Source organism: Nyctereutes procyonoides, unplaced genomic scaffold (genome assembly GCF_905146905.1).
Source record: "Nyctereutes procyonoides isolate TBG_1078 unplaced genomic scaffold, NYPRO_anot_genome, whole genome shotgun sequence".
NCBI lineage: Eukaryota > Metazoa > Chordata > Mammalia > Carnivora > Canidae > Nyctereutes > Nyctereutes procyonoides.
In genome coordinates, this window is record NW_026575120.1 from 24778098 (window position 1) to 24795372 (window position 17275).

General features: G+C 47.7%; 1 protein-coding gene across 5 annotated transcripts in view; it reads right to left on the minus strand.

Annotated features, from left to right (window-relative positions):
- Nucleotides 1-580: 580 nt before the first annotated feature.
- ACTR3B (actin related protein 3B) overlaps nt 581-17275 on the minus strand; it is an 85058-nt gene continuing 68363 nt past the window's right edge. For all 5 annotated transcript variants that reach the window (XM_055335057.1, XM_055335053.1, XM_055335055.1 and 2 more), the window contains 3 exons: nt 3442-3567; nt 2054-2137; nt 581-1488 (listed from right to left, as the gene is read on the minus strand). In XM_055335057.1, the coding sequence (XP_055191032.1) occupies nt 1393-1488; nt 2054-2137; nt 3442-3567 (306 nt within the window). In that variant the 3' untranslated portion in view covers nt 581-1392. The remainder of the gene's footprint in view (nt 1489-2053; nt 2138-3441; nt 3568-17275) is intronic.

The following is a 17275-nucleotide window of genomic DNA, read 5'->3' on the forward strand; positions in this document are numbered from 1 at the left end:
GAGAGTCTGGGGTCACTGACCATCAATCAAGAATAAGCAGCAGGGACTGCCAACTGCATGGGAAACTCAGATCTCACCAGGCTGGGCCAGAGAATTTACATTATTATTCTCACACTTGTTTCTAAACTTAAATAATAGAACTAAATGTTTCTTTATGAGGGCAAATTTTCAGAGAATAAAACCTACTTCATGACTTGGAAGAAATAGCGTAAGTCACAGTTTGTAAAGTAACATCAGTATGACATGAAGAATGGAGCAACACTAACTCTCAATTTAGCAAAGGATCTTTCAAGCCAGCGACCAACTCAGCAAACGTCAGAACAGCTACTAGCAGCTTAGCAATGACTGTGAATTACCAGGAAGAGGCACTGGAAATCCACAGGGGCGCCCATCATGTGGGCATCCACAGTGCTTCCGGGGACACGGTGGTGGCTGAGGATGGGCTGTCCTTGTCACTTTGGGAAATTTCCTTCCCCAAACTTGGTACCTATCACGAGATCCTCCTGTGAGGTGAGGTCATTCTTTAAAAGAAGTAAGGACACAAAAGGGAAAACCAAAAGACGGGCACAGCACAACAGTAAATCTTTATAAAGAGTCTAACCGCTTTTATTACAATGGTGCAAGGCAGCATTTCATCCAACAGTCACCAACAGCAAACCGGCATCTTCTATAAAACAGTTCCAGAAAGTTCAAACAGGAAGATGAAAAGATACATTATCTGTAATGATTCTCATACAACAGTGTTTAGTGTTGAAACTTCATGTCACTCCAATAAAGTATAGTCAGTGTCTAGCAAACATGTGGCAAAAAAAGTTCGCTGTTTTATTTTGTTTGCCTACACACATATCAGAACATGCCTCACAATTAAAAACGTTTTTTTACGGCACTCCATGACACCAATATCTATTCGTGCTTAGGATCAGCCAGTTGTACCAAATACCGAAAATACAAAATGATAGGAAATATAAACATCAATTTGTATTTCAAGTTTATAACATTTTATTTACAAAAATAGGCCGGCGGGGGGGAAGGGTCTGCAGCCCCATATTCTCTCCTGGGGGGACTATTTTGCGTCATCTTCTGAGTTTTTTTATTTCCTTACAATTTTGAAAGTCGAAGGTGAATTCCTTCAGAATTCAATTCACCAACTAGAAGCTGGGGAGGCGGGGAGGTGGGGAGGGGGGCGGGCAGAGGAGTGGCAGGAGGGGACGGCCGTCGGACAGCGGGCACACGGATGGCGTGCACTGAACTGCCTCATGCACTTGGCGACGCAAGCACGCTTCTCGACATCGACACCAGACGCCATTATTTACAGGAGCTGCGGTCTTGTCCGGGCTCTGACGGAACCTGCTCACCAGCACAACGGGACCAGGTGACCGTGTCGAGGTAACGCTAAGACATGACTCCAAAGACAGGATTGTGACGGCAGATGCTGGGGCCATACTCCTCGTAGTCCTTCTTGGTGTGGCACACCTGAAAGAACTCGGGCTGGAGGGGGGCAGTGATTAGCAAATAGAGAGGCCTTCCAGGAACAGGTAAGACTCATAAACCATGCCACAAGCAAGGGACTCTCCTGACCTGACACCCCTGCTCCACGGCCAGAGCACTGTGGGAAGGCTTGTGCCCCTCTGAGGGCCTAGGCTACAGTGCTGGAGTTTATTTCATTTCTTTAAAATATATCCAACTTCCACTTGGGATCAACTACATGCTCACCCTAATGAGCAATTTACTAGTTATTCACAAATTTGAGGAGAAAAAGGAATAATTGCTTTAAAAAGTCACTGCAATTAATGATTAATGCAAGACATCTGAGGTTATTTCTGGAATTCACTTATCCATATTACCTGTAACCCCTAATTAGCAAGGACAAATCCTACTGTGCAGTGGGAATCACCACTATGTTTTATGTCTCTTAGAACTACAAGTGCCACTGTTGAGAGCCATACACAATTAGAACACACGCTATTTATTTAACCTTCACAGAACAATATTTATTCAAACTCAACAAAGAACGCAGAAATGAAAATACAGAATGATCTAGAAAAGGACTTACAGTTGAGGCCAGCATTGAGCCTCCAAACCACACTGCATAGCGCTGCATATGATGTGTTATCACCTGAACCTCCACAGGCTTGGGCTAGAAAGTAGAGTAATGAACAGTTACCTGCCAAGGCAGGTGACAGGTCCCCTAATAGCCTATCAGCAGAAAGAGAACGCTGTGCTCAAGTGCCAACCAATGTGGGGCCTCTGCCCAACCCGTGGCACGAGGCCCATCCCTTATGTTCAGCCACATGTGGCCTCTGAGAAAAGCTCTGAGCAGCTCCTGCTGTGACTCTGCCCAGCCCCCAGGCCCCAGGCCCCCAGCCCACCCCCAACCCTGACCCCAGCTCCCCTACACCGCCCAACCCCCAGCCCCCAACCCCCAGCCTGGGTGCTGCAGAGAACATAGCACAAAAGTCAAAGAGGGCTTATCTTTCACCATGCTGAAGGCATTTTAAACAGCAAAAAATCCAAGCCATTAACCTGATTTGTTTTTTTTACTAAACAAACAAGATATGTTAGGATCACAGAGCCAATCCCAAATATCATCAAGTGTCTCAAAACTACTGTGAGAAATGCCTTTGTCAAGAGTGTGCATTTGCTCTCCCGACCCCATACCAAAGCCCAATCCAGCTCACTAAGGGTGATTATCTTAGAGGAACACACATGCTATGGCCCTGCTACTGTCAGTTATCTCTGTTTAATGAGAACATTTCTGAAGCACATCAAAGACCCTCCCTGTAAACTGATCCCCTCTCCCTAGATGCCCCTCATCACACAACAGGCCTGATCCCCTGCAATACAAAGAAACTCTACAGGCAGGACAGTGACACACACGGGGGTCAGCTTGGCCACAAGGTGGCTGCAGCCAGCCCAGCAGGTCCACCAGCCTTAGCTCTTACACTCCTGGTAGGCTACACTCCTGGTAGCCCTTCAGGTAACAAATCTCTGACTGTAATTCATAGTGCCGCTGAAAGACTGATGAACCTGTGCCTACTTTAGGCCATAGACAGGGGGCCCTGCTGGTACTCTGTGAGAGGGAGAGCTAGCGCCTGGGGGGGAAGGAAGGAGGGAGGGAAAGCCTGGGAGGAAGAGGGGAGGCAGGGAGGGCCTGGGAGGGAAGGAAGGAGAGCCTGAGAGGGAGGGGGGAGGGGTGGGTAAGCAGGCCCAGGAGGGAAGGAAGGAGGGAGGGAGGGAGAAGAGCCTGGCAGAGAGGGAGGGAGGAAGGGAGGGAGAGAGGAAGGGAAGGAGGAAGAGTCTGGGAGGCAGGGAGGGTGATCAGGCCCAGGAGAAAAGGAGGCAGGGAGGGAGGAGGGAGGGTGAGCAGGCCTAAGAGAAAGAAAGGGAGGGAGGGCCCTGGGAGAGAGGCCAGTCAGGTCTCAGGCCCCGTCCCCCTCCTACCTTGATTCGGCCCCCGCTCAGCTCCTCACTGAGTCTCAGCCTGGCATCCACCACTCGCTTCAGATCTCTCTGCAGCCTCCGACCAAAGTCCCTGAACATCGTGGAGCCTCCTGAAAGAACGACATTCTAAAAGACACAAGCAGAGGGGTTTCCTTTGATGACATCACCCCCACTCTGGCCTGGCACCCGCCCCACTGCTCCCAACACCACACCGCAACCATGCTAAGGTGGCGGTCGGAGCAAAGCCTAGGCAAGCAGGGTGCAGGTGCTCTTGGCACCCATCACCCAGCAGTGGCCTAGGGTGGTTCTCCACACACTCGCTGGACAAGAGTGTCACCAGCACTGGGCCAAACTGTGACTAACACACCGACTTGCTATGAAGACCTAAGGCCACATTAGCAGTCTCTTCAGTTATTTTGCCTTAATAATTACTGGGGGGAGGGTGGGTTTTCATTTACTATATGAACTGGCTTAGAGCTGGGGACAAAGGTGCCTTGGGGGCTGCCCACTGGCCTCCTCCCACAGGCTGCTCAGTGGCCAAACAGTAGCCTGGGCGGGAGGAGAAGGGGGGCTCGTGACATCCCCTATCAGATTTCCAGGACATAAACGTCACGTGCTCTTGGGCTACAGGATATTGTTTAGGACACGAAAACAAAAGTGAGTATATCTGACCACCTTTTTTTTTTTTTTAAAAAACAGAAAACATCACTTGAGAAAGCTGTATACATGGAAAATGAAGCGACCCTTCCTGGAGCCAGGAAGCCCTAGCTGAAGATCCTGCATGCCCACTGAACGCAGGAGAGCTGCCCGGCTCCCCCCAAGGTCACGCCCCGAGCACTGGGGTGATGGCAGGACTCCTTGGGGAGCTTGCCTCCCCAGCTGTCATGGAAAAGGAATGGGGAGCCTCCCCTCCCATCCCTGCTGACCTGGTCACAGGTGACAGGACAACACCGCACTCCTGAGCCAGTGCTGAGGGGACCAAGACTGCCCCGTGTTGCTGACTCACAAGTGGGCCACCCTAGACCCTGCGGAGGCTCAGGGCTGCGTCTCCTGCCTGAGGGTCTGCGCCACAGAGGTGGCACCATCATGACCCCTCAGCGGCCTGCCCGTCCACCAGCACACGCCCTGCGGTCACCAGGCCAAGGCTGCCAGCCGCCTTAGCTGGGGACAGGCCAGGGAAACTCAGGGGGCAGCCACAAAACTGAACCAACATGTTCTCACACCTTCAAAGCCTCACCTACTTTTAAGAGAGGATCCATGGGCGCCTGGGCAGCTCAGGGGGGTGAGGGTCCAACTCTTGATTTCAGCTCAGGTCAGGGTCTCAGGGTTGTAAGATCCAGCTCTGTTTCGGGCTCTGCACTGCGCAGTGGAGTCAGCTCAAGAGTCTCTCTCTCTCTCTCTCTCTCTCTCTCTGCCCCACCCCCTGTTCACGCACCCCGCTCTCTCTCTCTCTCTTTTCTCTGTCAAGTAAATAAATCTTAAGAAGAGAAAGAGAACCTGAGCGTGGCCTTTACGGCCAGGAATGAGGGGTGATTCTGAGCTAAGGCGTGCACAGCCCTCCCCAGGAGCAGCCCAATAGGAGCCCAGGCCCTAAGCAACACCAGCGTGTGGCCCTTGCACCCCCTCCTTCCAACCTCCTACTGAAAGGAAAATGATGCTGCCCTCGGCAGACCACTGAGCTGGGGGGCCCTCCCCAAAGAACACCCAGTAACAAACACACCACATGAAGCACCGGTAAGGGCTCCTTGCCCCCCAGAATTGTGCGCACACAGCCAGCCTTCACCCGTGCACATCAGTGTGCGTAAACTTGTTTGCTCTCAGAAAACCGTGGGCTCCACGCCCAGGGAGCCCAGCCTGCTGCCTCTTCCGTATCGTGAGGGGCACTCGTCCACTGAAACCACTGCCACCCCCCCCCCCCACAGACACACAGACTCAGGCACCTGTCTGTTCCCCACAAGTTGCAAACCCTGATGTCTCAAGCAACATCCTGCCCCACGATCCATGTCATGAAGAATCACTGTCACACTCCATCTCCTTGGGGAAAACTGTGTCAGGAACAACAGGAGACGGTCTGGTTCCTGTCAGAGTCCAGAGGCAGCCACCACAGCTGCAGCTACGGATACACAGACTTGGGGTCACCCAGGTGCTGACGCTTATGTCCTACACCCCAAGAGGTGAGGTCCGCAGGACCAAGTCCCTGACAGGGCAATCCCAAATAAAGCAGAATGACGGTCTTCTGACCCCATCTCCTGTCAGAGAGGTGTTGTCACCTGGTGACACAAACCACTTATCTGTTTGCCGTAAACAATCACAACTTGAAAGCACTCTTAATATTTTGGTCATCAGACGCCAGAACAAGCCTCAACTGGCAATGGTCCTGCTTTCTAAACACTGGTCAGTCCGGCTGGCCACCTTCTGGAAGGAAAGCCCTCAGCTGACATCAAGGAAGAATTAAGCAAGAACTGGGGGAGGGGCAGGGACAGCATATGCCCAACAAGTGACAATTCTAAGTGTGCCTTTAGCGATTAGTTTTTTGCTATTGTTTTCCAGTTACTTTTATTTTTAAATCCCACCACAGACAACTCCTCTAAAACCTTTCCAGGCTACGACTCCTACAGGCCTGCTCTGCGGCAGAGAGCTCAAAGCAACCACGGGGCATGCGGTGGCCCAAGGGTTCCTGAGGTCGCCCAGGCTGTCTGTGAGCACCCCACCGACCCGCCTTGGTGTGGGCAAGAGGCCACAGTGGCCCCTCTGTGAGTTTATACAGCCCTTGAATGACTATCAAAGATACGGAACTGCTTTTAACCAAACACCCACTAGTATCGGCCAAGAAGGTTGATATGAGTTGATATCAACCCAATCTCTAAATCAGTGGCTGTTCTTCTGAGGGGGAACATGAAGGACATGTAGGGCCTTCCCGCTTCTGTCCGCCCAGACGACTATCAGTCAGGTTCCCCACCTTCAGAACGGGCCAGGGACGGGGCCTCATGGAGACGGCGCATAAGGTAGTCCGTGAAGGCCTAAGGCAGCTTCTCTTGGGTCTCAGGGTCAGGGAAACTTACTGGCTTTGACCACATGCCTCAGAGGCCCTGTGCTCCAGTGACAGGCCTTCCCTGATGTGTAGACAGAAGCATGCTATGTCCACTCTGTCCTTGTCCCACCCTGCTGTGCTACTCGGTGAGCCCCATCTTCCCTCACCCTACTGCTCTTCCACTGGATACATCTGCCCTCAAACTCTGCTGGCTGAGGGGTGGGCGGGTGGCAAGCTGCTGGGGGGGCAAACACAGGGAAGCTGAAGCACAGAGAATGGGGCAAATAGCCAGACAAGATGAGGTTACAAAAGAATGCCTCATCTTACTTTGAATTCCTTCTTTCCTTCCTCCCTTCCCGGCATAACCAACCTCGACAGCCTGGAGTCGGCTGTAAGCATCAGGGGCCTCCTACGCTCTTCCATGCACACCTGTTCTCACAGGGGCCAACGAGAATACCTCATGGAGCAGAAACTGTAACTCGGTGGAGATTCATTCACAGGCTGGAAGAAGGTGTCCGAATCTCTGGAATCTAGAGATTCTCAAAGGGGCCTGAGATCTCAAAAAAGCGAGAAGACGTAAAAGATGAAACTTTAAAACGCAACTTCCTATCACTGTGGAGATTTACATTTTAAAAAGTTAATATTTTACATCTCTTGAAAGCATCTTAAAACTGTTCATTTCAGATTTTTCTCTAAAAAGGAACTGTTTGTTTCTGACATAAGAAACTGCTCTGTGACTGAATCTTTGTTATTGCCTGAGGCGCCCAGGAAAGTCCCCGCGAGGTCAAGCTGTGGATGCACTCAACCGGCAGTGATGTGGCCCCACGAGCAGGGTCCCTGCACCTAGCGGCACTCCCCCCAAGCACCCGCCCACCACCGCTAACGGGAGCTACATATGTGCACCCACCCAACAGGCCCCTGAAAGAGAGATGAGACATTTTGGGAGCAGGCGTCCATCTCAAGAGGATCCATAAGGCCAGGTCACACCCAATGACAGGTAAAAGACAGACAAGCCCCTTTTCCACTGCTCTGCTTGTTATCTGGAATTATTTCGTCCTCATTTCATAATGGGCTGGAGCTCCATCCACACCATTATTATACTCTGTCACAGTTACTATGGTAAAAGTCGGTGAACTCAGACACCACACAACACAGGGAAACCTGAAGAGAATACCAGCGTGAATGCCGACAAGATCAGGATAGCCCTATCCATCAGGAAGATTCGGGAGAAGTCAGAAAATTCAGAAAATAATGTTATAAGCGCAGAAAGTACTCAGCAAATGATAGGAATGTGGAATAGGACACATAGCAAAGGAGCAGAACTAAAAAGACTGAATTAGGGGTGGTCTGAACTCAGGTTGTACTGAGATTTACTTACATAGAACGCTCTGTGCCAATGTATATTTAAAGTTCACCGTACGACCAGAGATGAAGAAAAGCAAGTCCCTGAACTAAGTCAGTTAAGACACTCAAAGGGACAAGTGGTAAGACAAACCACCAATAGGTCCCCCTTGTGGACAGGATGACTCTCACTGACCATGGGAAGTGGGCAGGATGGCTCTCGCTGACCATGATAAGTGGACAGGATATCTCTTGGTTTTTTTGTTTTTTAAGATTTTAGTTATTTATTCATGAGAGACACAGAGAGAGAGAGGCAGAGACACAGGCAGAGGGAGAAGCAGGCTCCATGCAGGGAGCCCGATGTGGGACTCGATCCCAGGACCCCAGGATCATGACCTGAGACGAAGGCAGACACTCAACACTGAGCCACCCAGGTGTCCCCCCAGGGTGGCTCTTGTTGATCATGGCAATGGACAAGATGAATTCCACGGACCATGGTTACTGGACAAGATGGCTCTCATTGACCATGGTAAATGGACAGGATAGCTCTCACTGACTATAGTAAATGGACAGGATGACCCTCACTGACCATGGTAAGTGGACAGAGTGGATCCCACTGACTATAGTAAATGGACAACATGGCTCTCATTGACCATGGTAAATGGACAGGATGGCCCTCGGTGACCAGAGTAAATAGACAAGATGGTTTTCATTGACCAGGACAGGTGGACAATATAGTTCTCATCGACCATTGTAAGTGGACAAGCTGGCTCTCACTGACCACAGTAATGACTGAGGATGGCTCTCATTCACCAGGTCAACTAAGTATCACTTTATGAGACCTTACTGGCTATTGTGATTTCACTCTAAATCTTTCCCCATTTCTGCCCTAGAATAGATCATCTGTATCTAGCAGATTATAAGGCTTCTTCTGTTGATTTTGTTGTGGCAGAAAATAGATTAAATACAAAATACAGTACTTGGTAAAACACAGCTAGGTTGACATTAAGTCCCAGGAGTGATGCCTGAACTTAACAATGATTCTATCTTCTTGACTAAGGTATACACAGGGATCTGTGCACAGGGCTCTTAATAATTTTAAATAATCAGATCAATCAAACTAGTACTTCATCTAGAATGACCATTTATTTTTCAAGTAAATTTCTACTTACATTTCAACAAGATAAGCACAGTAAACTAGCTTTAAAAAAATCACTGTTAATGGTTATTTTAATATATTTGATCCTACTTTTTTGGAAAAGACAAGTTGATATAATGGATTTTTTTTTTACTTTTTATTTGAAAAAACTTCATTTGGAAATAAATAATTTCAAGGTAGCGAAAGTGGTACACACCCTTTATTCAGATTTACCTGCTGCTAATAACACTTTACCACATCTGCTCCATCATTTGCATTTTTCTACACACACACACACACAAACACACACACACACACACACTTTCTTAATCGTTTGAGAGTAAGTTATATGTATTATGGTCCTTTATTCCTGAATACTTTGGTGTGTATCTATTAAAAATAGGGACATTCTCAGGGAGACTGGGTGGCTCAGTTGGTTAAGTGTCTGCCTTTGGCTCAGGTCACAATCCTAGGGTCCTGGGATAGAGTCTCGTATCACGCTACCGGCTCAGCAAGGAATCTGCTTCTCCCGTTCCTTCTCCCCCTCACCTCTGCTTGTGCTTTTTTCTCTCTTTCTCTCAAATAAGTAAATAAAATCTTAAAAAAAAAATAAAAATGAGGCCAGCATCACCTTAATTCCAAAACCAACAAAGACCCCAACAAAAAGGAGAATTACAGACCAATATCCCTGATGAACATGGATGCAAAAATTCTCAACAAGGTACTAGCCAATAGGATCCAACATACATTAAGAAAATTATTCACCATGACCAAGTAGGATTTATCCCCAGGACACAAGGCTGGTTCAACACTCGTAAAAAAAAAAAAAATCAGTGTGATTCATCATATCAGCAAGAAAAAAACCAAGAACCATATGATCCTCTCATTAGATGCAGAGAAAGCATTTGACAAAATACAGCATCCATCCCTGATCAAAACTCTTCAGAGTGTAGGGATAGAGGGAACTTTCCTCGACATCTTAAAAGCCATCTACGAAAAGCCCACAGCAAATATCATTCTCAGTGGGGAAGCACTGGGAGCCTTTCCCCTAAGATCAGGAACAAGATAGGGATGTCCACTCTCACCACTGCTATTCAACATAGTACTGGAAGTCCTAGCCTCAGCAATCAGACAACAAAAAGACATTAAAGGCATTCAAATTGGCAAAGAAGAAGTCAAACTCTACCTCTTCGCCGATGACATGATACTCTACCTAGAAAACCCAAAAGCCTCCACCCCAAGATTGCTAGAACTCATACAGCAATTTGGTAGCGTGGCAGGATACAAAATCAATGCCCAGAAATCAGTGGCATTTCTATACACTAACAATAAGACTGAAGAAAGAGAAATTAAGGAGTCAATCCCATTTACAATTGCACCCAAAAGCATAAGATACCTAGGAATAAACCTAACCAAAGAGGTAAAGGATCTATACCCTAAAAACTATAGAACACTTCTGAAAGAAATTGAGGAAGACGCAAAGAGATGGAAAAATATTCCACGCTCATGGATTGGCAGAATTAATATTGTGAAAATGTCAATGTTACCCAGGGCAATTTACATGTTTAATGCAATCCCTATCAAAATACCATGGACTTTCTTCAGAGAGTTAGAACACATTATTTTAAGATTTGTGTGGAATCAGAAAAGACCCCGAATAGCCAGGGGAATTTTAAAAAAGAAAACCATAGCTGGGGGCATCACAATGCCAGATTTCAGGTTGTACTACAAAGCTGTGGTCATCAAGACAGTGTGGTACTGGCACAAAAACAGACACATAGGTCAATGGAACAGAATAGAGAACCCAGAAGTGGACCCTCAACTTTATGGTCAACTAATATTCGATAAAGGAGGAAAGACTATCCACTGGAAGAAAGACAGTCTCTTCAATAAATGGTGCTGGGAAAATTGGACATCCACATGCAGAAGAATGAAAGTAGACCACTCTCTTGCACCAGACACAAAGATAAACTCAAAATGGATGAAAGATCTAATGTGAGACAAGAGTCCATCAAAATCCTAGAGGAGAACACAGGCAACACCCTTTTTGAACTCAGCCACAGTAACTTCTTGCAAGATACATCCTCGAAGGCAAAAGAAACAAAAACAAAAATGAACTATTGGGACTTCATCAAGATAAGAAGCTTCTGCACAGCAAAGGATACAGTCAACAAAACTCAAAGACAACCTACAGAATGGGAGAAGATATTTGCAAATGACGTATCAGATAAAGGGCTAGTTTCCAAGATCTATAAAGAACTTATTAAACTCAACACCAAAGAAACAAACAATCCAATCATGAAATGGGCAAAAGACATGAAGAGAAATCTCACAGAGGAAGACATGGACATGGCCAACACGCACATGAGAAAATGCTCTGCATCACTTGCCATCAGGGAAATACAAATCAAAACCACAATGAGATACCACCTCACACCAGTGGGAATGGGGAAAACTAACAAGGCAGGAAACCACATATGTTGGAGAGGATGCGGAGAAAAGGGAACCCTCTTACACTGTTGGTGGGAATGTGAACTGGTGCAGCCACTCTGGAAAACTGTGTGGAGGTTCCTCAAAGAGTTAAAAATAGATCTGCCCTACGACCCAGCAATTGCACTGTTGGGGATTTACCCCAAAGATACAGATGCAATGAAATGCCGGGACACCTGCACCCCGATGTTTCTAGCAGCCATGTCCACAATAGCCAAACTGTGGAAGAAGCCTCGGTGTCCATCGAAAGATGATGGATAAAGAAGATGTGGTTTATGTATACAATGGAATATTACTGAGCCATTAGAAACGACAAATACCCACCATTTGCTTCAACGTGGATGGACATGGAGGGTATTATGCTGAGTGAAGTAAGTCAATCAGAGAAGGACAAACATTATATGTTCTCATTCATTTGGGGAATATAAATAATAGTGAAAGGGAATATAAGGGAAGGGAGAAGAAATGGGTAGGAAATATCAGAAAGGGAGACAGAACATAAAGACCCCTAACTCTGGGAAACAAACTAGGGGTGGTGGAAGGGGAGGAGGGCGGGGGGTGGGGGTGAATGGGTGACAGGCACTGAGGGGGGCACTTGACGGGATGAGCACTGGGTGTTATTCTGTATGTTGGCAAATTGAACACCAATAAAAAATAAACTTATAAAAAATAATACAAAATAAAGTAAAATAAAATAAAAATAGAGGGACACCTGGGTGGCGCAGAGATTGAACATCTACCTTCAGCTCAGGGTGTGATCCCGGGTCCAGGGATCGAGTCCCACATCGAGCTCCCTGTGAGAAGCTTGCTTCTCCCTCTGTCTATGTCTCTGCCTCTATGTGTCTCTCATGAACAAATAAATAAAATCTTAAAAATAAAAACTAAATAAAATAAAAATAGAGACATTCTTACGTTACCACAGCACAACTATTAACTTTGTAAACTTATATGAACACAAAACTTGTGTCCAATCTATTATCCTTATTCCGGTTTTGTCACTTGACCTAATTAATAGTCTTTATAGCATTTTTATTTCTCCAGTCCAGGATCCGGTCTAGGGTTATTGCAATTATTTGTCATATCTCTGTAACAGATTTTTTAATTAAGAAATAATTCACCAGAGTATGAACATGGATGTTCATTATGATACTTTAGAAACACTGCAAGATCTTGAGTTGCCTTCAGAGAAAGAATATGTAAGATCTATTTTTCCATTCATGCAATAAAAGTGGTACTGTATACATGCAGCCAAATGATTTTAGACAAAGTTGCCAAAGTACTTCAATAGAGAAGGAACCCAAGGGGAGGAGGGCGGGGGTGAATGGGTGACGGGATGAGCACTGGGTGTTATTCTGTATGTTGGTAAATTGAACACCAATAAAAATTAATTTATTAAAAAAAAGAGAGAGAAGGAACCCTCTTTTTCAACAAATGAGGCTAGAATAACTGATACCCATGAGAGGATGTGAACACTCATTCACCAGGTACTTCATGTACACAATGTAATTCAGAATGGATTAGTCTTGAATGAAAAAGCTAGAACTATAGAATCTCTAGAAGAAAATGTTTTCTAATCTTGATATAGATTAAATGTTAAATGTTTTCTACTTTGATGTAGGCAAAAAATTTCCTTGATGGCACATTAAAAAAGCATTAACCATAAAAGATAAAAATGGATAAATCAGACTTCATAAAATGAAAAATTTCGGTTCTTCAAAAGATATCACCACAAAACTGGGGCCCTGACTCGCTCAGTTAGTGGAGTAAGCGATTCCTGATCTTAGGCCATGAGTTCAAGCCCCACGTTGAGGATAGAGATTACAAGTAAATAAATAAATACACAAACAGATGAACAAAAGATATCACTAAGAAAATGAAGAGACAAGCCAGAGACTAGGAAAAAAATATTTGCAATACACATATCTGGCAAAGGACTTCTATCCAGAATAAAAAAATAACTCTCGCGCAGCCCGAGTGGCTCAGTGGTTTAGCGCCATCTTCAGCCCAGGGCGCAATCCTGGAGTCCCGGGATTGAGTCCCACGTCAGGCTCCCTGCATGGAGCCTGCTTCTCCCTTGGCCTGTGCCTCTGCCTCTGCCTCTCTCTCTGTCTCTCTCATGATTAAATAAATAAAATCTTTTAAAAAATAACTCTTATAACTCAATAAAACAAATAATAAAATAGGCAAAAAGGTTAAACATTTCCTAGAAGAAGGTATACAAATGACCAATAAGGACATGAAAAGACAGTCAACAGCATCTGGAATCAGGATCATACTAATCAAATCCACTACACACCAAGTTCAGGTTAAAATAGGAACAAACAAAACTCTTACACGTTGTCAGTGGAAGCGTAAAGTGCACAGCCACTTGGGGGAAAATCTGCTGGTCTTTACAAAGTTAGACATACACTTACCGTATGACAAAGCAATTGCAGTCCTGGGTATTTGCCCAAGGAAAACAAAACATATATCCACACAGACTTGAACCCAAATGTTCAGAGCAGATTTTTATGTGGTAGCCAAAAACTGGAAACAAGCCAAATAACATACCAGTGGGGAAGATACATTGTGAGGTATCATACAGCAGGTGCTAAGTGGTATGTTTATGGCCCAAAGCACTAAGTACCAGAAACAGAGGACACCTGTATGATTCTACTGGCATGCAACCCCAGAAAGTCAAATCTGACCTGCAGTGACAAGGAGCAGGTCAGGGCTCTGCAGCACTAGGCTGAGGGTGGGGACGGGGACCTCGTCCAGGTGAATTCAAAGTTGAATTTTTACAAATAGGGCAATGTAATAGAAAGTGATGGAGGAAGGATTGTGGTGAATGGAGGACTCACCCAAGGGGTGGCCCCCGCCCTGAGGCACACGGCAGCAAGAAGCCTGAGGCTCCCTGGTCTCTGGCTCCTCCCTGCATTACTATCTGCTATGTGAGGAATGAAGCACACAGTCCAATCCAAGTGTACTAAACACTGACTCCCATGCGCTGCTGTGCACAATGGAAAAACAGGCCTTGTGGCTCAGGCCCACCCAGGAGCAAGCTCCAGGCCTCACCCCAGCTCCAAGCCTTGCTCTGAGCTGAGAAATTCTAACATGACCCAGTAACCTCAATGGACTTATGGTGAACCAACCCTTGATCCCAGCCCACTCTCCCATAATCCTGGACCCAGCTCGGGTTCCTCCACTCAGCGACTGCTGCTAAATTCTCTCCTTGCCATCATGCTGCACTTCTATCTAAAATGCAGGCTTTCCCTTGGACTTAAGCTCTATTTTGCACAAGAACTCGAGCCTCCAAGCCAGAGAGGTCCCCATGTGGCACAGACTACGGTGACAAGTCCCATGGAAGGCTGATAAGAACAGAGCTGCCTGGCAGGAGCATCCCACTGATAAAGGCTTCACTGCCCCTGGGCAGCCAGGGCGCAACACCCACCCACAGCACCCTTCTTGCTGACCCTGACACAACTGCTTCCCTGGCCCCGCAGCCTGGCAGCGGTTCTCAGGGCACAGGGAGCCCACCACACAGAATGGAGGGGGACAGAGTCTAAAGGAAGATATGCTTACTGTTGATACTACATACAGCAGAAAGCTAGGCTATGAAATCCTTCTGCCTGAAAGGAATATGTGGCAAGAGCAAGGAAACGACTAGAGAACTGCATTCTACAAAATGAGCAAACACGGATCTGAGTGATGCTGTGTTCCCGACAGGCATTCCAAGCTCTTCCCAGCCTGAACCCCAATCCCTGTCTTACTCCACAAGCGCCAAGAATGACACTCCTGTCTATATGGGGCTCACCCTCTCCTCCACTCGTTCTGAGACCAAAGGGCTCACCTCTCCAGACTTCAATTTCCTCATCTGCAAAATAACATGACCATGTAGCCCACAGGGTTGTTAAGAAAACTACAGGAGGTGATGTGTGAGCAGCACCTGGCACGGGGCTGGTCCAGAGCAGGGGCACTCATGCCTCCCAACACTGGTGGGACTGTCACCCACCCTGGGCCACACTCAGGACTGAGCAGTACACATCTGTCCAGCCCCCGAGATCCATCTACACTCTCTGCACTCCATCACTCGGCACAGGGCACAGCAGGTCCTGAACAAAACATTTGTGGTTGAGTGGAGGGGCCCAAGGGTGAGGGGTGTTTGCTTTACTGAACTCTGGAATAAAGGGAGAAAGGGAAGAGAACGGACTCCAGCAAGTAAATCAGGAGCCACAGTTAAGAATAACTGATGGTCTCTACTGCGTTGTTGAACCTCAGTAATCTTCAAACTCCTCCCCAAGGCACAGGATGAGATTACCCCCAGGGGGCATTCAGGACTGTCTGGAGACATCTGTGATAGTCAGGGTGGAAGCTGCGATGCTCCTGGCACCCAGCAGGTACACGCCAGGCAGGCTGTGGACCCTCTCAGCGTACATAGGGCAGCCCACAGGAGAGGATCTGGCCCAAAAGTCCAGAGCACCAAGGCTAGGAAACTCTGCTCCGGTGCTAAGCAACAAAACCAAAGAGACCTGCATAGCAGCAAAGCCAGGGGGCATCAGGGAAGGGGTGCCCACTCTGCAGCTAATCCCAGTTGAACAACCATCCCCAAAACAGCAGCTGCTGCAAAGAGAGAGCCAAGGAAACTAGGAAAATCCCTGGGAATTTGAAAAATAGAAAAGTCCATTAGCTGGAGCCCTGCATGGACACTGAAGACCCATCCACCTGGCCCGGGTGCAGGGGCATCTGGAACATTGCCGGCGGTCATTCAACAGAACACGGCAAGGGTGCTGACGGCCTGGTGCTGGCGAAAGCACTTCCACATCCCAACTCACACACCTTCCCAACAGCGGCACAAGGTGGGGACCAGCCTGCCAGACCTGCTGGTTAAGGACACCAAGGCCCGGAGAGGTCAAGCAGCTGCCCAGGTCACCTAACTGAACAAACCCTGAGGCCCAGACCCCAGTGCTCGCGGCATCCCTCCAGTGACAGGGCACGTGGACCTGCTGCACCAGACGGACCAGGAGCTGAGGCCCACCTGCCAATGCACTGGGTCTGGCCACCTACACCACTGCCCACCCCATTCAACCAAACTGCCCTCAGGGCTCCTCACCACCTTCCTTCTCAAGTCCCACAGGACTCTCAACCTCTCTCCAAGAGCAGCTCCACAGAACCTGTCCAAAACTGGGTGCCCCCGGCACACGCTATCAAGCCGGGCAGCAAGCCTCCTGCACAGCGCCCCCACCTCCACCCGCACACAGCACAGCACAGCATAGCATAATGGGGCGGGCACAGCCACGAAAATTACAACTGTAGAGGGGAAAGCAAGTCCGGCCTGGGGCAGCCAAAGCCAACTGACCTACCACCTCCTAAGAGCAAAACGCTCACCGTGGATACACAGCCACCACAGCCAAAGCAGCAGGGATTAGAGGACACAGTAACTCAGGCCCGTCCGGAGGAAAGAGGACGGATGAATTCTCACAATCGTCGACCGGCTGGACATTACAAACAGGAAATCAAAAATTGATTTTTTTCCTCTACTAACCAAGAAAAAGCTTTCTCATCTCAACATTCAACTATAAAAATGTACCTTTGCCCCCACCCCAACCAAACTTTGAGTGGAAGAGTTCTTTTCTACAAAGACAAGAAGGCAGACCTCACCTCGCCAGCCAGCCTTTAGGCCAGCCAGCTGTCACCTGTCATCGTGCTGCTCCCGTGCATGATGACACCAGAAACAAATCACACAAGGAGCCCAAGGAGCCCATCCTGAGCCCCTCGGCCACGCTGGCCCCGGGCCACTCCGCAGTGTGAACTGCGTCGTTCTCACCAATGGACCACCCACTCCGCCAAGAAACGGC